A 22,840-nucleotide genomic window follows, 5' to 3' on the forward strand; every position below is an offset into this window, starting at 1 on the left:
TGTTGATGGTGGAGGAAGGGAAGCCCCTTTCTTTGAAAAAGGAGGACATCTCCTTCATTCTAGAATGAAAACCTCATCCGCAGATGCGGTGGAGATGGAGGAATTGAGAGAAGGGAATGGAGTTTTTACAAATAACAGAGTGGGAAATGGTGTAGTCCAGGCAGCTGTGAGAACCTATGGGTTTATAATAGACATCAGTGGATAAGCTATCCAGAGATAGAGACAGTAAGATCAAGGAAGGGGAAGATGTGTCGGAAATAGACCATGTAAATTTGAGGGCAGGGTGAAAGTTGGAGGCTACGTGGATGAAGTTGAGGAGTTCAGCATGAGTGTAGGAAGTAGCGCCAATGCAATCATTGATGTAGCATAGGAAAAGTGAGGGACGGTCACCAGTGTAGGCTTGAAACATAGACTGTTCCATGTAGCTGACAAATAGGTAGGCATAACTGGGGCCCACGCGAGTGTGCATGGCGACACCTTTTGTCCTGAAGGAAGTGGGGGAAGCCAAAGGAGAAATATTTTAGAGTGAGGACAAGTTCTGTTAGGTGGAGGAGAGTGGTGGTGGAGGGGAACTGGTTGGGTCTGTAGAGCTTTGAGGCCTTTCTGGTGGGGGATGGAGGTGTTTTAGGACTGGACATCCGTGGTGAAAATAAGATGATGGGGATCAGGGAACCTGAAATCATTGAAAAAATCCAGAGCGTGCGAGGTGTCACAGTTATAGGTAGGAAGGGACTGAACTAGGGGAGATATGCAGATATGAGTTTGATGGGGCAGGAACAAGCTGAAACAATGGGTCTACCTGGACAAGCAGGTTTGTGAATCTTGGGTGGGAGATGCGAGGTATGGAACTTTGAGGTTGGACGGGAGATCCCTAGAGTTAATAACATTGGTGATGGTGTGGGAGACAATGGCCTGGTGTTCCTTTGTGGGATCATGTTTGAGGGGTAAGTAAGAGGAGGTGTCTGAGAGTTGGCGCTGGGCCTCAGCAAGGTGGAGGTCAATCCACCAGACTGCTACTGCACCTCCCTTATCTGTAGTTTGATGGTGAGCTTAGGATTGGTGTGGAGAGCTGAGCTTTCGGAAGGAGTGAGGTTGGAATAGGAGGAGTGTTGAAGTCTAGACGGTTGATGTCCCATCAGCAGTTGGCGATGGAAAGGTCCAGAGTAGGCAGAAGACCAGAGCGGGGTGTCCAGAAAGAGGAGGAGGATTAAAGACGGGAGAAGGGGTCATCAGTGCGGGGTGGAGAGTCCTTGCCAAAGAAATAAGCTCGGATATGGAGGCAGCAGAAGAAGAACTCAACATCGTACCCCCTTCCTTTCTGGATCTCACTGTCCCTGTCTCCGGAGACAACTTATCACCTCCCTCCCCTTTCTCAATCTTACTGTCTCTATCTCCAGAGACAGCTTATCCACTGATGTGTATTATAAACCCATGGACTCTCACAGCTACCTGGACTATACCTCTTCCCACCCTGTTATTTGTGAAAACACAATCCCCTTCTCTCAATTCCAAATCCTCCGCCACATCTGCTCTCAGGGTGAGACTTTTCATTTCAGAAAAAAGATGTCCTCCTTTTTCAAAGAAAGGGGCTTCCCTTCCTCCACCATCAGCACTGCCCTCAAGTGCATCCCTTCCATTTTACCCACATCTGCTCTTACCCAATCCTCCCACCACTCTACCAGGATAGGGCTCCTCTTGTCTTCACCCACCACCCACCAGCCTCCGCATTCAGCACATAAATCTTCGAAACTTCCACCATCTCCAAGTGCATCTTTCCCTCCCCCCTACTTTCTGCTGTCCGCAGGGAACACTCCCTATGTGACTCCCTTGTCCATTCGTCCTTCACCACTGATATCCCTCCTAGCACTTATCCTTGCAAGCAGAACAAGTGCTACACCTACCCCTACACCTTCTCCCTCATTACCATTCAAGGCCCCAAACAGTCCTTCCTGGTGAAGCGATACTTCACCTATGAGTCTGTTGGAGTCATTTACTGCGTCTAGCACTCCTGGTGTGGCCTCCTGTATATTAGTAAGACCCGATATAGTTTGGGAGACTGCTTCACCAATCTCCCAGTGACCCCACATTTTAATTCCACTTTCCATTCCCATTCCATGGCCTCCTCCACTGTCCTGATGAGGCCACGCTTAGGTTGGAGGAACACCTTATATTCTGTTTGGGTAGCCGCCAACCTGATTTCTCAAAATTTCACAAATGCCTCCCACCCTTTTCCCTCTCTCACCTTATCCCCTTGCCTGCCCATTGCCTCCCTCTGGTGCTCCTCCACCCTTTTCTTTCTTCCATGGCCTTCTGTCTCTTTCATCAATTTACTTCCCAGCTCTTACTTCATCCCCCTCCCCCCTTCAGGTTTCACCTATCACCTTATGTTCTCCCCTCACCCCCCCCCCCGACGCCTCACCTTTTAAATCTACTTCTCAGTTTTTTTTTCCCTAGTCCTGCCAAAAAGTTTCAGCCCAATACATTGACTGTACTCTTTTCCTAGATGCTGCCTGGCCTACTGAGTTCCTCCAAAATTTTGTGTGTGTTGCTCAGATTTCCAGCATCTGAGGATTTTCTCTTGTTTGCTCTTGAAATTAATGCTAATATTGCATTTGCCTTCCTCACCACAGACTCAATCTGCAAATAAATCCTAAAGATTCCCTAGAGTCCTAAAGAATCCTAAAGACTCCCTAGAGTCCTCCATAAGGACTCCCAAATCCCTTTACATCTCAGTTTTTTGCGTTTTCTCTCCATTTAAAAAAAAATAGCCAACCCCTTCATTTCTTCTCGCAAAGCTGATGACCATACACTTCCCGACACTGTGTGAAGCTCCAAAGGACTGCATTGAGGAAGCTCTGTGTTTTGCAGCAGGAGTGAGTGTGTGTGTGCACGTGTATGCATGTATGTGTGAAGGACCTCATCCACTAAACTCTTCTCTAACTTCATGCATCAATTTTCACCACCAGGAGTCGGTACAAGAGGATGAAGAGAGCCTTGGTGCAGTTTGGGGCTGCAGTGGCAATCTCAAAGGCAGTTGCTTACAGGAGACAGAATCAGGTTGGAAAATAATAAACTCATCACCTTTCTCCTCTCACTCTCACTTTCTTCTCCATTTCATTCCCCTCCCTTCTTTGCCTTTCCCTTTTCCTTACCCCACTCTACACTATCCCTCTATCATTCTTTCTCACTTCTTCCCAGTCCCTCCCTTTTGTTGCCACTCCCCACTGCATACACCCCTCATCAACACTACGCACAGTGAGCACGTTGGAACAGTGTGTGGGTACCATGGTGGGTGGCAACTGGAAGCTCAGCTAACTCTGATTGGACATTGCGTCATAAGGCCTAGGGAGAGTGGACTTGGAGAGGATGTTTCCTATTGCGAGAGTGTCTTAAGACCAGAGGGCACAGCCTCAGAATAGAAGGATGTTCCTTTTGAACAAAGATGAGGAATTTTTTTAGCCAGAATCTATGAAATTCATTGCCACAGATGGCTGGTATAATTAAAAGTGGAGGCTGATAGATATTTTATTGGTAATGGTGTCAGAGGTTATGGGGAGAAGTAAGAAAATGGAGTTGAGAGGGAACATACTGTAAGTCAGCCATGATCAAATGGTGGAGCAGACATGATGGGCTGAATGGCCTAAATCTGCTCCAATGTCTTACTGTCTAGTTATGTGGGAAACCTCCAGTACTTGGTCCATGAATTGTGGATGACTTGATTACAAGTGTGAAAATACTTTGTGATTGGAATATTGTCGCTGGTAGGACACAGTTGTGTGAAGCACACATGCTGAAGTCGACCGCTTCGTCGAGCACCTCCGCTCTACCTGCCACAACAGACAGGATCTCCCACTTCAGCTCTGCTTCACATTCCCATTTGGATATGTTCATACATGGCTGTGGTGAACTACATGGACCTGTCTGGACATGCCCCTCTGCTGACGGCTCCTGTGGCTCCTCCCACAGACCCCTGTATAAAGGCGATTGGAGGCACTGCTCCTCCCTCAATCTCCAATTGTTGTGTGATGGTCTCTTGCTGCTGATAGCGCTCTCTTCCAGCTAATAAAAGCCTATCTCTCGCCTCACGTCTGTGAGAGTTATTGATGGTGCATCAATGGCCTCCTCTACTGCCATGATGAGGCCAAACTCAGGTTGGAGGAGCAACACCTCATATACCGTCTGGGTAGTCTCCAGCCCCTTGGCATGAACATTGAGTTCTTCAACTTCCGGTAATTCCCTCCCTCTCCCTTCCCCCATTTCAGTTTCACTCTGCCTCCTCCTCCAGCTGCCTATCACCTCTCTCATGATTCTGCCTTCTACTACCCATAGTGCTTTCCCTTTACATTCCTTCTTCACCTTACCTGCCTATCCCCTTCCTGCTTCCCCTCCCCCACCCCTTGATCTTTCCTCTGATTGGTTTTTCACCTGGCACCTACCAGCCTTCTCCTTCCCACCCTCCCCCACCTTCTTTATAGGGCCCCTGTCCCCTCCCTCTTCAGTCCTGACGAAGGGTCTCGGCCTGAAACGTTGACTGCTCGTTTCCACGGATGCTGCCCGACCTGCTGAGTTCCTCCAGCTTGTTTGTACGTGTTGCTTTGACCCCAGCATCTGCAGTGTACTTATTGTTTACGTCAGACCTGCCTTAGCTGTGAAATCCTGCAAGTGATCTGAAGTGGGAAGGTTGCAACAGCTGGACAATAGGCAACTGTTTGGAGGAGCTCTGAACTGTGCAGTCCAGAGAAAAAGAAAAGTATGTGCATTTCTGTAGCCTGCTAACGATGACAAGCCATCGGGTGGATGCACTTCGATAAATGTGCTGTGGCTGTACTGGGGTTTGCTCCCATTTCATTACCTTATCCCTGTTGTTAATTCACAATGAGAGCAGCTTCTGCTTTTCGTACTTAAAACAGAAGGTTCAAATCAATTCGGAGAAGATTCCAGACCAATAATTAACTTTCCTTTTGATATTTTAGCAGCTGAGCCTCCTTAGTGATGGAAGTGAGGAAACAGCCTTCTGAACTGGAACAAAAATTGCTGTGAATTTGAACTTTTTATCTGTGTGAGATTACACAAACAGTGTGGCTGTCGGGTTGCAGACATGGTTTAATGGTTGGTTTCAGATTGGCAAGATGTGGGTGTACCCAAGCACTGTCACAGGATCTCTTGTTTTATATATGAACAGCAGGATCATGATGTTGACAGTAAAACTTACTGGAGAAACTGCAGGAAATGAAATGGAGACAGAGACGGTGCTAACAGTGTCAGTAGATAGGTGCCATGTTCAGATTGAAGCAGAGTAACATAAAGTTGTGCCTTCTGAGAGAAAAGAAGAGTGAAATAATACTTACTCCCAACATTGGACTGAGTAGGGGATCATGGGTGAAGCGACATCTGCTTAGAAATTGGATCATTCCTACACTGGGTGAAGTTGACTGCTGCCCATCTATTCATGCCTATGCAGGGCAGACTGGGGATGTAATCATGATTGTAAAAACCATGTCCGCACATGTTAAGTGCAGAGTACTCCTTTTCTGTTGTTCATGGTCGGCTCAGAACGATGTGGCTCAATGTTACACGTTTGTGTTGGCAGTTGACAGGGCCCCAGTCCTGAAAGGACACCATGCCACCAAGCCTCAGGGCTGCTGTGAGTACATGAAGTGAGTGAAAGGGGGCCAGTGTGGGTAAAATTGAAGGCTGATGACTATGCCCAATATTTAAGCTTCCTGTCAGATTGTCTGAGGTGTCAGGAACTGTGGGAAGACAGAATTAACTTTGAGGGTTGAATACCAGCTCCTAGATGGTGATGGTTGCAAACAGGTTGTCCAGACCTTGGTACTAAAGCTGGTTCAATCAGATCATAGCTTAGTGCCACCTGGGAAAAGATTAATGTTCTTTCTGCAGGAGGACGAGGGTCGACCTGTGTAGCATCCCAGCTGCAGGAGGACGAGGGTCAACCATAGCATCCCAGCTGCAGGAGGACGAGGGTCAATCTGCGTAGCATCCCAGCTGCAGGAGGACGAGGGTCAACCATAGCATCCCAGCTGCAGGAGGACGAGGGTCAACCATAGCATCCCAGCTGCAGGAGGACGAGGGTCAACCTGCGTAGCATCCCAGCTGCAGGAGGACGAGGGTCAACCTGCGTAGCATCCCAGCTGCAGGAGGACGAGGGTCAACCATAGCATCCCAGCTGCAGGAGGACGAGGGTCAACCATAGCATCCCAGCTGCAGGAGGACGAGGGTCAACCATAGCATCCCAGCTGCAGGAGGACGAGGGTCAACCTGCGTAGCATCCCAGCTGCAGGAGGACGAGGGTCAACCATAGCATCCCAGCTGCAGGAGGACTAGGGTCAACCATAGCATCCCAGCTGCAGGAGGACGAGAGTCAACCATAGCATCCCAGCTGCAGGAGGACGAGGGTCAACCTGTGTAGCATCCCAGCTGCAGGAGGACGAGAGTCAACCATAGCATCCCAGCTGCAGGAGGACGAGGGTCAACCTGCGTAGCATCCCAGCTGCAGTAGGACGAGGGTCAACCATAGCATCCCAGCTGCAGGAGGACGAGGGTCAACCATAGCATCCCAGCTGCAGGAGGACGAGGGTCAACCATAGCATCCCAGCTGCAGGAGGACGAGGGTCAATCTGTGTAGCATCCCAGCTGCAGGAGGACGAGGGTCAACCACAGCATCCCAGCTGCAGGAGGATGAGAGTCAACCATAGCATCCCAGCTGCAGGAGGACGAGGGTCAACCATAGCATCCCAGCTGCAGGAGGACGAGGGTCAACCATAGCATCCCAGCTGCAGGAGGACGAGGGTCAACCTGTGTAGCATCCCAGCTGCAGGAGGACGAGAGTCAACCATAGCATCCCAGCTGCAGGAGGACGAGGGTCGACCTGTGTAGCATCCCAGCTGCAGGAGGATGAGGGTCAATCTGTGTAGCATCCCAGCTGCAGGAGGACAAGGGTCGACCTGTGTAGCATCCCAGCTGCAGGAGGACGAGAGTCAACCATAGCATCCCAGCTGCAGGAGGACGAGGGTCAACCATAGCATCCCAGCTGCAGGAGGACGAGGGTCAACCATAGCATCCCAGCTGCAGGAGGACGAGGGTAAACCTGCGTAGCATCCCAGCTGCAGGAGGACGTGGGTCAACCTGCGTAGCATCCCAGCTGCAGGAGGACGAGGGTCAACCATAGCATCCCAGCTGCAGGAGGACGAGGGTCGACCTGTGTAGCATCCCAGCTGCAGGAGGACGTGGGTCAACCATAGCATCCCAGCTGCAGGAGGACGAGGGTCAACCTGCGTAGCATCCCAGCTGCAGGAGGACGAGGGTCAACCATAGCATCCCAGCTGCAGGAGGACGAGGGTCAACCATAGCATCCCAGCTGCAGGAGGACGAGGGTCAACCTGCGTAGCATCCCAGCTGCAGGAGGACGAGGGTCAACCATAGCATCCCAGCTGCAGGGGGACAAGGGTCAACCTACGTAGCGTCCCAGCTGCAGGAGGACGAGGGTCAACCATAGCATCCCAGCTGCAGGAGGACGAGGGTCAACCATAGCATCCCAGCTGCAGGAGGACAAGGATCAACCATAGCATCCCAGCTGCAGGGGGACAAGGGTTAACCTACGTAGCGTCCCAGCTGCAGGAGGACGAGGGTCAACCATAGCATCCCAGCTGCAGGGGGACAAGGGTCAACCTACGTAGCGTCCCAGCTGCAGGAGGACGAGGGTCAACCATAGCATCCCAGCTGCAGGAGGACGAGGGTCAACCATAGCATCCCAGCTGCAGGAGGACGAGGGTCAACCATAGCATCCCAGCTGCAGGAGGACCAGGGTCAACCATAGAATCCCAGCTGCAGGAGGACCAGGGTCAACCATAGCATCCCAGCTGCAGGAGGATGAGGGTCAACCATAGCATCCCAGCTTCAGGAGGACGAGGGTCAACCATAGCATCCCAGCTGCAGGAGGATGAGGGTCAACCATAGCATCCCAGCTTCAGGAGGACGAGGGTCAACCATAGCATCCCAGCTGCAGGAGGACGAGGGTCAACCATAGCATCCCAGCTGCAGGAGGACGAGGGTCAACCATAGCATCCCAGCTGCAGGAGGACGAGGGTCAACCTGTGTAGCATCCCAGCTGCAGGAGGACGAGGGTCGACCTGTGTAGTATCCCAGCTGCAGTAGGACGAGGGTCAACCATAGCATCCCAGCTGCAGGAGGATGAGGGTCAACCATAGCATCCCAGCTTCAGGAGGACGAGGGTCAACCATAGCATCCCAGCTGCAGGAGGACGAGGGTCAACCATAGCATCCCAGCTGCAGGAGGACGAGGGTCAACCATAGCATCCCAGCTGCAGGAGGACGAGGGTCAACCTGTGTAGCATCCCAGCTGCAGGAGGACGAGGGTCGACCTGTGTAGTATCCCAGCTGCAGTAGGACGAGGGTCAACCATAGCATCCCAGCTGCAGGAGGATGAGGGTCAACCATAGCATCCCAGCTTCAGGAGGACGAGGGTCAACCATAGCATCCCAGCTGCAGGAGGACGAGGGTCAACCATAGCATCCCAGCTGCAGGAGGACGAGGGTCAACCATAGCATCCCAGCTGCAGGAGGACGAGGGTCAACCATAGAATCCCAGCTGCAGGAGGACGAGGGTCAACCTGCGTAGCATCCCAGCTGCAGGAGGATGAGGGTCAACCTGTGTAGCATCCCAGCTGCAGGAGGACGAGGGTCAACCATAGCATCCCAGCTGCAGGGGGACGAGGGTCAACCTGCGTAGCATCCCAGCTGCAGGAGGACGAGGGTCAACCTGCGTAGCATCCCAGCTGCAGGAGGACGAGGGTCAACCTGCGTAGCATCCCAGCTGCAGGAGGACGAGGGTCAACCTGCGTAGCATCCCAGCTGCAGGAGGACGAGGGTCAACCTGCGTAGCATCCCAGCTGCAGGGGGACAAGGGTCAACCTACGTAGCGTCCCAGCTGCAGGAGGACGAGGGTCAACCATAGCATCCCAGCTGCAGGAGGACGAGGGTCAACCTGCGTAGCATCCCAGCTGCAGGAGGACGAGGGTCAACCATAGCATCCCAGCTGCAGGAGGACGAGGGTCAACCTGCGTAGCATCCCAGCTGCAGTAGGACGGGGGTCAACCATAGCATCCCAGCTGCAGGAGGACGAGGGTCAACCATAGCATCCCAGCTGCAGGAGGACGAGGGTCAACCTGCGTAGCATCCCAGCTTCAGGAGGACGAGGGTCAACCATAGCATCCCAGCTGCAGGAGGACGAGGGTCAACCTGCGTAGCATCCCAGCTGCAGGAGGATGAGGGTCAACCATAGCATCCCAGCTGCAGGAGGACGAGGGTCAACCTGCGTAGCATCCCAGCTTCAGGAGGACGAGGGTCAACCATAGCATCCCAGCTGCAGGAGGACGAGGGTCAACCATAGCATCCCAGCTGCAGGAGGACGAGGGTCAACCATAGCATCCCAGCTGCAGGAGGACGAGGGTCAACCTGCGTAGCATCCCAGCTTCAGGAGGACGAGGGTCAACCATAGCATCCCAGCTTCAGGAGGACGAGGGTCAACCATAGCATCCCAGCTTCAGGAGGACGAGGGTCAACCTGCGTAGCATCCCAGCTGCAGGAGGACGAGGGTCAACCTGCGTAGCATCCCAGCTTCAGGAGGACGAGGGTCAACCATAGCATCCCAGCTTCAGGAGGACGAGGGTCAACCTGCGTAGCATCCCAGCTGCAGGAGGACGAGGATCAACCATAGCATCCCAGCTGCAGGGGGACAAGGGTCAACCTACGTAGCGTCCCAGCTGCAGGAGGACGAGGGTCAACCATAGCATCCCAGCTGCAGGAGGACGAGGGTCAACCATAGCATCCCAGCTGCAGGAGGACAAGGGTCAACCATAGCATCCCAGCTGCAGGAGGACGAGGGTCAACCTGTGTAGCATCCCAGCTGCAGGAGGACGAGGGTCAACCATTGCATCCCAGCTGCAGGAGGATGAGGGTCAACCATAGCATCCCAGCTTCAGGAGGACGAGGGTCAACCATAGCATCCCAGCTGCAGGAGGACGAGGGTCAACCTGTGTAGCATCCCAGCTGCAGGAGGACGTGGGTCAACCATAGCATCCCAGCTGCAGGAGGACGAGGGTCAACCTGTGTAGCATCCCAGCTGCAGGAGGACGAGGGTCAACCATAGCATCCCAGCTGCAGGAGGACGAGGGTCAACCATAGCATCCCAGCTGCAGGAGGACGAGGGTCAACCATAGCATCCCAGCTGCAGGAGGACGAGGGTCAATCTGTGTAGCATCCCAGCTGCAGGAGGACGAGGGTCAACCTGTGTAGCATCCCAGCTGCAGGAGGACGAGGGTCAACCTGCGTAGCATCCCAGCTGCAGGAGGACGAGGGTCAACCATAGCATCCCAGCTGCAGGAGGACGAGGGTCAACCATAGCATCCCAGCTGCAGGAGGATGAGGGTCAACCATAGCATCCCAGCTGCAGGAGGACGAGGGTCAACCTGCGTAGCATCCCAGCTGCAGTAGGACGGGGGTCAACCATAGCATCCCAGCTGCAGGAGGACGAGGGTCAACCATAGCATCCCAGCTGCAGGAGGACGAGGGTCAACCATAGCATCCCAGCTGCAGGAGGACGAGGGTCAACCTGCGTAGCATCCCAGCTGCAGGAGGACGAGGGTCAACCATAGCATCCCAGCTGCAGGAGGACGAGGGTCAACCATAGCATCCCAGCTGCAGGAGGACCAGGGTCAACCATAGCATCCCAGCAGCAGGAGGATGAGGGTCAACCATAGCATCCCAGCTTCAGGAGGACGAGGGTCAACCATAGCATCCCAGCTGCAGGAGGATGAGGGTCAACCATAGCATCCCAGCTTCAGGAGGACGAGGGTCAACCATAGCATCCCAGCTGCAGGAGGACGAGGGTCAACCATAGCATCCCAGCTGCAGGAGGACGAGGGTCAACCATAGCATCCCAGCTGCAGGAGGACGAGGGTCAACCTGTGTAGCATCCCAGCTGCAGGAGGACGAGGGTCGACCTGTGTAGTATCCCAGCTGCAGTAGGACGAAGGTCAACCATAGCATCCCAGCTGCAGGAGGATGAGGGTCAACCATAGCATCCCAGCTTCAGGAGGACGAGGGTCAACCATAGCATCCCAGCTGCAGGAGGACGAGGGTCAACCATAGCATCCCAGCTGCAGGAGGACGAGGGTCAACCATAGCATCCCAGCTGCAGGAGGACGAGGGTCAACCTGTGTAGCATCCCAGCTGCAGGAGGACGAGGGTCGACCTGTGTAGTATCCCAGCTGCAGTAGGACGAGGGTCAACCATAGCATCCCAGCTGCAGGAGGATGAGGGTCAACCATAGCATCCCAGCTTCAGGAGGACGAGGGTCAACCATAGCATCCCAGCTGCAGGAGGACGAGGGTCAACCATAGCATCCCAGCTGCAGGAGGACGAGGGTCAACCATAGCATCCCAGCTGCAGGAGGACGAGGGTCAACCATAGAATCCCAGCTGCAGGAGGACGAGGGTCAACCTGCGTAGCATCCCAGCTGCAGGAGGATGAGGGTCAACCTGTGTAGCATCCCAGCTGCAGGAGGACGAGGGTCAACCATAGCATCCCAGCTGCAGGGGGACGAGGGTCAACCTGCGTAGCATCCCAGCTGCAGGAGGACGAGGGTCAACCTGCGTAGCATCCCAGCTGCAGGAGGACGAGGGTCAACCTGCGTAGCATCCCAGCTGCAGGAGGACGAGGGTCAACCTGCGTAGCATCCCAGCTGCAGGAGGACGAGGGTCAACCTGCGTAGCATCCCAGCTGCAGGAGGACGAGGATCAACCATAGCATCCCAGCTGCAGGGGGACAAGGGTCAACCTACGTAGCGTCCCAGCTGCAGGAGGACGAGGGTCAACCATAGCATCCCAGCTGCAGGAGGACGAGGGTCAACCTGCGTAGCATCCCAGCTGCAGGAGGACGAGGGTCAACCATAGCATCCCAGCTGCAGGAGGACGAGGGTCAACCTGCGTAGCATCCCAGCTGCAGTAGGACGGGGGTCAACCATAGCATCCCAGCTGCAGGAGGACGAGGGTCAACCATAGCATCCCAGCTGCAGGAGGACGAGGGTCAACCTGCGTAGCATCCCAGCTTCAGGAGGACGAGGGTCAACCATAGCATCCCAGCTGCAGGAGGACGAGGGTCAACCTGCGTAGCATCCCAGCTGCAGGAGGATGAGGGTCAACCATAGCATCCCAGCTGCAGGAGGACGAGGGTCAACCTGCGTAGCATCCCAGCTTCAGGAGGACGAGGGTCAACCATAGCATCCCAGCTGCAGGAGGACGAGGGTCAACCATAGCATCCCAGCTGCAGGAGGACGAGGGTCAACCATAGCATCCCAGCTGCAGGAGGACGAGGGTCAACCTGCGTAGCATCCCAGCTTCAGGAGGACGAGGGTCAACCATAGCATCCCAGCTTCAGGAGGACGAGGGTCAACCATAGCATCCCAGCTTCAGGAGGACGAGGGTCAACCTGCGTAGCATCCCAGCTGCAGGAGGACGAGGGTCAACCTGCGTAGCATCCCAGCTTCAGGAGGACGAGGGTCAACCATAGCATCCCAGCTTCAGGAGGACGAGGGTCAACCTGCGTAGCATCCCAGCTGCAGGAGGACGAGGATCAACCATAGCATCCCAGCTGCAGGGGGACAAGGGTCAACCTACGTAGCGTCCCAGCTGCAGGAGGACGAGGGTCAACCATAGCATCCCAGCTGCAGGAGGACGAGGGTCAACCATAGCATCCCAGCTGCAGGAGGACAAGGGTCAACCATAGCATCCCAGCTGCAGGAGGACGAGGGTCAACCTGTGTAGCATCCCAGCTGCAGGAGGACGAGGGTCAACCATTGCATCCCAGCTGCAGGAGGATGAGGGTCAACCATAGCATCCCAGCTTCAGGAGGACGAGGGTCAACCATAGCATCCCAGCTGCAGGAGGACGAGGGTCAACCTGTGTAGCATCCCAGCTGCAGGAGGACGTGGGTCAACCATAGCATCCCAGCTGCAGGAGGACGAGGGTCAACCTGTGTAGCATCCCAGCTGCAGGAGGACGAGGGTCAACCATAGCATCCCAGCTGCAGGAGGACGAGGGTCAACCATAGCATCCCAGCTGCAGGAGGACGAGGGTCAACCATAGCATCCCAGCTGCAGGAGGACGAGGGTCAATCTGTGTAGCATCCCAGCTGCAGGAGGACGAGGGTCAACCTGTGTAGCATCCCAGCTGCAGGAGGACGAGGGTCAACCTGCGTAGCATCCCAGCTGCAGGAGGACGAGGGTCAACCATAGCATCCCAGCTGCAGGAGGACGAGGGTCAACCATAGCATCCCAGCTGCAGGAGGATGAGGGTCAACCATAGCATCCCAGCTGCAGGAGGACGAGGGTCAACCTGCGTAGCATCCCAGCTGCAGTAGGACGGGGGTCAACCATAGCATCCCAGCTGCAGGAGGACGAGGGTCAACCATAGCATCCCAGCTGCAGGAGGACGAGGGTCAACCATAGCATCCCAGCTGCAGGAGGACGAGGGTCAACCTGCGTAGCATCCCAGCTGCAGGAGGACGAGGGTCAACCATAGCATCCCAGCTGCAGGAGGACGAGGGTCAACCATAGCATCCCAGCTGCAGGAGGACGAGGGTCAACCTGCGTAGCATCCCAGCTGCAGGAGGACGAGGGTCAACCATAGCATCCCAGCTGCAGGAGGACGAGGGTCAACCATAGCATCCCAGCTGCAGGAGGACGAGGGTCAACCTGTGTAGCATCCCAGCTGCAGGAGGACGAGGGTCAACCATAGCATCCCAGCTGCAGGAGGACGAGGGTCAACCTGCGTAGCATCCCAGCTTCAGGAGGACGAGGGTCAACCATAGCATCCCAGCTGCAGGAGGACGAGGGTCAACCTGCGTAGCATCCCAGCTGCAGGAGGATGAGGGTCAACCTGTGTAGTATCCCAGCTGCAGGAGGACGAGTGTCAACCATAGCATCCCAGCTGCAGGAGGACGAGTGTCAACCATAGCATCCCAGCTGCAGGAGGACGAGGGTCAACCTGTGTAGCATCCCAGCTGCAGGAGGACGAGGGTCAACCTGCGTAGCATCCCAGCTTCAGGAGGACGAGTGTCAACCATAGCATCCCAGCTGCAGGAGGACGAGGGTCAACCTGCGTAGCATCCCAGCTGCAGGAGGACGAGGGTCAACCTGCGTAGCATCCCAGCTGCAGGAGGACGAGTGTCAACCATAGCATCCCAGCTGCAGGAGGACGAGGGTCAACCATAGCATCCCAGCTTCAGGAGGACGAGGGTCAACCTGCATAGCATCCCAGCTTCAGGAGGACGAGGGTCAACCATAGCATCCCAGCTGCAGGAGGACGAGGGTCAACCATAGCATCCCAGCTTCAGGAGGACGAGGGTCAACCTGCGTAGCATCCCAGCTGCAGGAGGACGAGGGTCAACCTGCGTAGCATCCCATCTGCAGGAGGACGAGGGTCAACCATAGCATCCCAGCTGCAGGAGGACGAGGGTCAACCTGCGTAGCATCCCAGCTGCAGGAGGATGAGGGTCAACCTGCGTAGCATCCCAGCTGCAGGAGGACGAGGGTCAACCATAGCATCCCAGCTGCAGGAGGATGAGGGTCAACCATAGCATCCCAGCTGCAGGAGGACGAGGGTCAACCTGCGTAGCATCCCAGCTGCAGGAGGACGAGGGTCAACCATAGCATCCCAGCTGCAGGAGGACGAGGGTCAACCTGCGTAGCATCCCAGCTGCAGGAGGACGAGGGTCAACCATAGCATCCCAGCTGCAGGAGGACGAGGGTCAACCATAGCATCCCAGCTGCAGGAGGACGAGGGTCAACCTGCGTAGCATCCCAGCTGCAGTAGGACGGGGGTCAACCATAGCATCCCAGCTGCAGGAGGACGAGGGTCAATCTGTGTAGCATCCCAGCTGCAGGAGGACGAGGGTCAACCATAGCATCCCAGCTGCAGGAGGACGAGGGTCAACCTGCGTAGCATCCCAGCTGCAGTAGGACGGGGGTCAACCATAGCATCCCAGCTGCAGGAGGACGAGGGTCAACCATAGCATCCCAGCTGCAGGAGGACGAGGGTCAACCTGCGTAGCATCCCAGCTGCAGTAGGACGGGGGTCAACCATAGCATCCCAGCTGCAGGAGGACGAGGGTCAACCATAGCATCCCAGCTGCAGGAGGACGAGGGTCAACCTGCGTAGCATCCCAGCTGCAGTAGGACGGGGGTCAACCATAGCATCCCAGCTGCAGGAGGACGAGGGTAAACCTGTGTAGCATCCCAGCTGCAGGAGGACGGGGGTCAACCATAGCATCCCAGCTGCAGGAGGACGAGGGTCAACCTGCGTAGCATCCCAGCTGCAGGAGGACGAGGGTCAACCTGCGTAGCATCCCAGCTGCAGGAGGACGAGGGTCAACCATAGCATCCCAGCTGCAGGAGGACGAGGGTCAACCATAGCATCCCAGCTGCAGGAGGACGAGGGTCAACCATAGCATCCCAGCTGCAGGAGGACGAGGGTCAACCATAGCATCCCAGCTGCAGGAGGATGAGGGTCAACCATAGCATCCCAGCTGCAGGAGGACGAGGGTCAACCTGTGTAGCATCCCAGCTGCAGGAGGACGAGGGTCAACCTGCGTAGCATCCCAGCTGCAGGAGGACGAGGGTCAACCTGCGTAGCATCCCAGCTTCAGGAGGACGAGGGTCAACCATAGCATCCCAGCTGCAGGAGGACGAGGGTCAACCTGCGTAGCATCCCAGCTTCAGGAGGACGAGGGTCAACCTGCGTAGCATCCCAGCTGCAGGAGGACGAGGGTCAACCTGCGTAGCATCCCAGCTGCAGGAGGACGAGGGTCAACCTGCGTAGCATCCCAGCTGCAGGAGGACGAGGGTCAACCTGCGTAGCATCCCAGCTGCAGGAGGACGAGGGTCAACCATAGCATCCCAGCTGCAGGAGGACGAGAGTCAACCTGCGTAGCATCCCAGCTGCAGGAGGACGAGGGTCAACCTGCGTAGCATCCCAGCTGCAGGAGGACGAGGGTCAACCTGCATAGCATCCCAGCTGCAGGAGGACGAGAGTCAACCTGCGTAGCATCCCAGCTGCAGGAGGATGAGGGTCAACCTGCGTAGCATCCCAGCTGCAGGAGGACGAGGGTCAACCATAGCATCCCAGCTTCAGGAGGACGAGGGTCAACCTGCGTAGCATCCCAGCTGCAGGAGGACGAGGGTCAACCATAGCATCCCAGCTGCAGGAGGACGAGGGTCAACCTGCGTAGCATCCCAGCTGCAGGAGGACGAGGGTCAACCTGCGTAGCATCCCAGCTGCAGGAGGACGAGAGTCAACCATAGCATCCCAGCTGCAGGAGGAAGAGGGTCAACCTGCGTAGCATCCCAGCTGCAGGAGGATGAGGGTCAACCTGCGTAGCATCCCAGCTGCAGGAGGACGAGGGTCAACCATAGCATCCCAGCTTCAGGAGGACGAGGGTCAACCTGTGTAGCATCCCAGCTGCAGGAGGACGAGGGTCAACCTGCGTAGCATCCCTGCTGCAGGAGGACGAGGGTCAACCTGCGTAGCATCCCAGCTGCAGGAGGACGAGAGTCAACCATAGCATCCCAGCTGCAGGAGGAAGAGGGTCAACCTGCGTAGCATCCCAGCTGCAGGAGGACGAGGGTCAACCATAGCATCCCAGCTGCAGGAGGACGAGGGTCAACCATAGCATCCCAGCTGCAGGAGGACGAGGGTCAACCAGCCATGTTGCGAGGCTACGACTGAAGGAAAACACAAGGGTGAGTAGTTCAAATGATTGCACCGATAACAAGATTCCTGTGATAACATTCTCTGAAATGTACATACAGCAAGGCCTATTGTTGAGTTTTTGTTGCCTAACTGCTCGAATAAAATGTACAGATATGATGAACTGGGAGACTCCAGAAAGATGGTGGTCTGACTATTGTAATCTGTATTTCTATTTATTGCTAATTTTTCAAAACAAATACATCATGGAGGTCACTGTTTTTAGTTTAATATTTGCAAATTCCCTCTGCACCTTGGCTTTTCTTCTTAATTTTGCAGGAAGAAGCAAGATTTCTGGAAGATCCCTGTGAAATGACTAGTGTCAAGAGCCACCTGTGCATCATCTCCCTCATTCTCACTCTCCTTATTTCCCTGGACTCCTGCGATTTACTTTTCCTTAAATAGGATCAGTCAGAATCTGAATCAGGTTTAATATCACTGCCATATGTTGTGAAATTTGTTGTTTTGTGGCAGCAGTACATTGCGATACCTAGTAATAAAAACTATAGATTACTATAAGAAATATATGGCATATAAAAATAAATTAAATAATTAACACAAAAAGGGCAAAAAAAAGGAAAAAGTTCTGAGGTAGTTTTCATGGGTTTATTGTCCATTCAGAAATCTGATAATGGGGGAGAAGAAGCTGTTCCTGAACTGTTGAGTGTGTATCTTCAGGCTGCTGTACCTCCTCCCTGATGGTAGCAATGAGAAGAGGGCATGTCCTGGGTAATGGGGATCCTTAGTGATAGATTCCTCCTTTTAGAGGCATTACCTTTTAAGGGTGTCCTTGATGCTGGCGAGACTAGTGCCCATGATGGAGCTAACTGAGCCGACAATTCTCTGCAGCTTTGTCCAATCCTGTGCAGTGGTCCCTCAATACCAGGCGGTGATGCAACCAGTTAAAATAGTCTTCAAGATAAATCAGTAGAAATTTGCAAGAGCCTTTGGTGACATACCAAGTCTCCTCAAAACCCCAATGAAGTATACCTCTGTTGTGCCTTCTTTGTAATTGCATCAATTGGGCCCAGGATAAATCTTCTGAGATGTTGACACCCAAGAACTTGAAACTGCTCCCCCTTTCCACTGCTGATCACTAGATGAGAACTGGTGTGTGTTCCTCAACTTCCCCTTCCTGAAGTCCACAATCAATTCCTTTTCTTACTGACATAGAGTGCAAGGTTGTTATTATTGTTCCACTCTGCCAACAGATCTCTCTCACGCCTGTACGCTTCCTCATCACCATCTGAAATTCTGCCAACAATAATTGTGTCATCAGCAAATTTATAGATGGCATTTGAGCTGTGCCTAGCCACAGAGTTGTGGGTGTAATGGGCTGCAATACTGCAGTGGACTAAGCACGCATCCTTGAGGTGCACCAGTGTTGATTGTCAGCGAGGAGGGGAATCGTCTCCTCCTTGATTCATTGCCCTACACTAGGGATAATTTACCAATTGCTGAATCAATCTAAGATGGAGATGGAGAGGTTTTACATATTAAAGGAGTAAGAGGATGTAGGGTTAGTGCAAGACAGTGGTGCTGTGGTAAAAGATCCGGCATGATCGTCAGACAACAGAACAGGGATGTGAACTTACTTTATTTTGCCATCTTTGAAGATCTGTGTCTGTGAAACTACATATTTCTTCTCTCTTTACTTTTGTGATATTTAGTTTTCCTTCAAATGTTTCACTTGTTGCTTCAATCTAATAAAACTCCCTTTCATCAATCTGTCACTGTCATTCTGAAATCTGTAGCCCGTATGTTTATTCCTGTGTTTGGTGCTGAATGTGCTGCATTCTCGTGCTCTCCTCATAGCAGCTGGAAGCAGCTTTGTGAACTTTCCCCACGTTTTTGCAAGTCTAAGTGTCTCTTGTACATATCTAAGAGAGCTGTGGTTCTAATATTGAACACTGGAAAACTTATTTTTCTTCTTGTAATCTATTGTATGGGGCTTTGTTGAACACCGTGTGTCAGTGTGGTGGTGGGGGTGGGTGGGTGTGTGGATAATTAATGCCTTTGCTCAGACGTGATAATATGTGTAAGTCATAGAACAGAACAATACAACACAGGAGCAAACCCTTCAGTCCACAACATCTGAGCTGACCATGATTCTAATTTCAACCGCTCATCTGCCCTCACACGGTCCATGTCTTTCAATTTCCTGCCAGTCTAATGTCTCTTAAACATTGCAATGATCTCCGTTTCCACCACTTCCTCTGTCAACACATTCCACTACTACTTTCTGTGCTTAAATAAGAACTTGGTTTATAAATCTTTAAACTTACCTCTTCTCACCCCAAAATTATGTCTTGTAGTATTTGACATTTCCACCCTGGGAAAAAAGATACTCCATCCTATCTATTCCTAACATTATTTTCTCAGCCTCCAATGCTCCAGAGAAACCAGTCCAAGTCTGTCCAACCTCTCCTTTTATCTAATATTCTCAAATCCAAGCAATACCTTAATGAACCCCTTCAGCACCCTGTCCAAGATCTCCACATCCTTTCTGCAAAGCCGCAGCAGGATCTAGCCTAGACAAAGTTCTATACATTGATGGGTGGCAGGGTGGAGGTACATCTCTACCAAAGGATGTGTAAGGCGCTCCTTCAGACGTTGAGTGCCAGGTTGTTGCTGCGGCACCATTCCACGAGTTGGCATATCTCACTCCTGTACGTCCTGGTTATATGACCACAGATGCTAGGCAGACAGTTTCTGAAGAATATTGATAATACTGGGATCACCCATCTTGTTAAGACACTACCCAGAAGAAGGCAATGGCAAACTACGTCTGTAAAAAATATTACCAAGAACAATCATGGTCCAGGAAAGACCATAATCACCCATGCCACAGAACGAACGAAGGAACAATACGTCTGCAACTTGACTTTCTGACTGTCATACTCCATGCCCCAGCTGACGAAGGCAAGTCGACCATTTTCCTTCTTCCTCACTTACCTATTTGTGTTGCCGCTTTCAGGAAGCTATCCCTCTACATCCTCAGGGTCCTGCTCTCCACTTTCCTCTTTATTTTGACCCTGAAGATTTGGAAGAAGAAGGCAGCCAGTTGAGCACAAGTGGTTTAAAAAGGGCAAAGAATTTGCAGAAGTTTTTGATTTGGAAGAAGAAGGCAGCGGGAGAGCACCTAAGGATTTCTAGAGGGAAGACATTTTGAGTTCTCAGCAGAAGAGAGAGGCCAGATTGCACAGGCGCGTGACATCAACCAGTTGAGTGCGAACGGTTTAAAAAGAAGGCAGCCATGCCCAGTGGGCAACAGAGTGAGAGGCAGCAGAGTGAAAGTGCTTTGGCTGCACGGGCTTCGGCGGTAACGGGACGAGGTGAGGCAGTTGTTGATTGCAAAAGGAGGTAGTATGTGTGTGAGGCCAGTTTTCTGTGGTCAGTGTCAGATGTGGGAGGTCCTGGAGTCTCCCGGCATCCCAAATGGCCACATCTAAACCCGGTGCACCGAGATGCAACTCCTAAGGGACCGAGTTAGGGAACTGGAGCTGCAGCTCGATGACCTTCGTCTGGTCAGGGAGAGTGAGGAGGTGATAGAGAGGAGTTACAGGCAGGTGGTCACTCTGGGGCCATGGGGGACAGAGAAATGGGTCATAGTCAGGAGAGGGAAGGGGAAGAGTCAGGTACTAGAGAGTACCCCAGTGGCTGTACCCCTTGACAATAAGTACTCCTGTTTGAGTACTGTTGGGGGGGACAGCCTACCTGGGGGAAGCGACAGTGGCCGTGCCTCTGGCACAGAGTCTGGCCCTGTGGCTCAGGAGGGTAGGGAAAGGAAGAAGAAGGCAGTAGTGATAGGGGACTCTATAGTTAGGCGGTCAGATTGGCGATTCTGTGGACACAGGAAAGAAACTCAGATGGTAGTTTGCCTCCCAGGTGTCAGGGTTTGGGATGTTTCTGATCACATCCAAGATATCCTGCGGTGCGAAGGAGAACAGCCAGAGGTCATGGTACATATTGGTACCAATGACATAGGTAGGAAAGGGAAGAGGTCCAGGGAATTAGGAAGGAAGTTGAAAAGCAGGACCTCAATGGTAGTAATCTCGGGATTACTGCCTGTGCCACGCGACAGTGAGAATAGAAATAGAATGAGGTGAAGAATAAATGCGTGGCTGGGGGATTGGAGCAGGGGGCAGGGATTCAGATTTCTGGATCACTGGGACCTCTTTTGGGGCAGGTGTGACCTGTACAAAAAGGACGGGTTGCACTTGAATCCCAGAGGGACTAATATCCTGGCGGGCAGGTTTGACAGAGCTGTTGGTGAGGGTTTAAACTAGTTTGGCAGGGGGGTGGGAATCAGAATGTGAGTGCAGGGATTAAGGTAGAAAGATAAGGGCATGATGCTAAGAGTTCTGAGTTGATGAGGAAGGACAGGCAGGGGACAGAACATAATTGTAGCCAGTTAAAGGGGTCGAAATGTGTCTATTTCAATGCTAGGACTATTAAGAACAAAGAGGATGGACAGAGCATGGATTAGTACGTGGAATTACAATGTTGTGGCCATTACTGAAACATGGTTGGACGAAGGGCAGGATTGGATGATGCAGGTCTTTGAACTTTGAAGGGATGAGGCAGAAGCTAGCGAGAGTAAATTGGAAACAGATGTTCAAAGGGAAAGCACAGAAGTAATGTGGGAGAAGTTTAGGGACCACTTGAGCTGGGTTCAGGATAGGTTTGTCCCACTGAGGCAAGGAAAAAATGGTAGGAAAAGGGAACCGTGGCTGATGAAACATGTGAGGCAACTCGTCAAGAGGAAAAAGGAAGCATATGTTAGATATAAGAAGCAGGAAGTAGGAGGGGCTTATGAGAAATATAGGGTAGCCAGGAAGGAGCTAAAGAAAGGACTTAGGAGATCTAGAAGGGGGCATGAGAAGGCCTTGGTATGTAGGATTAAGGAGAACCCCAAGGCATTCTATGCATATGTGAAGAATAGGAGGATGACGAGAACAAAGGTGGGACCGCTAAAGGATAAAGAGGGCAACATGTGCCTGGAGATGGAGGAGGTTGGGGAGGTCCTAAATGAATACTTTGCATCAGTATTTTCAAGTGAAAAGGATCTTGATCGGGATGAGGTCAAAGTAGAGCGGGCCTGAGTGCTGGACAATGTGGAGATTAAGGAAGAAGTAGTGCTGGATCTTCTTAAAAACTGTAAGATTGATAAATCCCCAGGGCCGGATATGATACACCCCAGGTTGTTGTGGGAATTGAGAGAAGAGATCACAGGAGCATTAGCCATGATCTTTGAATCCTCTTTGGCTGCAGGGGAAGCGCCAGAGGACTGGAGAATGGCAAATGTAGTTCCCTTGTTTAAAAAAGGTAATAGGGAGAAACCTGGGAACTATAGACTGGTGAGTCTTACGTCAGTGGTATGCAAACTGCTGGAAAGGATTCTTAAGAATAGGATCTGTGAGCATTTGGAGAAGAACAGTCTACTCATGGAAAGTCAACATGGCTTTGTGAAGGGAAGATCGTGCCTCATGAGCCTGATTGAGTTTTTTGAAGAGGTAACAAAAGAAATTGATGAGGGTAGGGCAGTGGATGTGGTCTACATGGACTTTAGCAAAGCATTTGACAAGGTCCCTCATGAGAGACTCATCCAGAAAGTCATGAGGCATGGGATAAGTGGAACCTTGGCTGTTTGGCTAAAAAAATTGGCTTAAAGGAAGAAAGCAGAGGGTAGTTGTGGAAGGAAAGTATTCTGTCTGGAGGTCAGTGACTAGTGGAGTGCCGCAGGGATCTGTCCTGGGACCCCTGCTATTTGTGATTTTTATAAATGACCTGGATGTAGAGGTGGGAAGATGGGTGAGTAAGTTTGCAGATGACACAAAGATTGGAGGAGTTGTAGATGAGCTGTAGGTGGTCAAAGGTTACAAGAGGATATAGACAGGCTGCAGAGTTGGGCAGAAAAATGGCAGATGGAATTCAATCCGGATATGTGTGAGGTGATGCACTTTTGAAGGACAAACCAGAAGGTTGAGTACAGGGT

At 52.8% G+C, this 22,840-nt stretch overlaps 1 protein-coding gene across 1 annotated transcript in view; it reads left to right on the plus strand.

The window, feature by feature from the left end:
* The window catches only part of LOC132380273 (unconventional myosin-XV-like), a 909,717-nt gene that overhangs the window by 669,079 nt on the left and 217,798 nt on the right, over positions 1-22,840 (plus strand). The window contains exons 27-28 of the mRNA XM_059949029.1: positions 2,967-3,057; positions 3,766-3,771. Of these exons, the coding sequence (XP_059805012.1) occupies positions 2,967-3,057; positions 3,766-3,771 (97 nt within the window). The remainder of the gene's footprint in view (positions 1-2,966; positions 3,058-3,765; positions 3,772-22,840) is intronic.

Source organism: Hypanus sabinus, chromosome 23 (assembly GCF_030144855.1).
Source record: "Hypanus sabinus isolate sHypSab1 chromosome 23, sHypSab1.hap1, whole genome shotgun sequence".
Taxonomy (NCBI): Eukaryota; Metazoa; Chordata; class Chondrichthyes; order Myliobatiformes; family Dasyatidae; genus Hypanus; species Hypanus sabinus.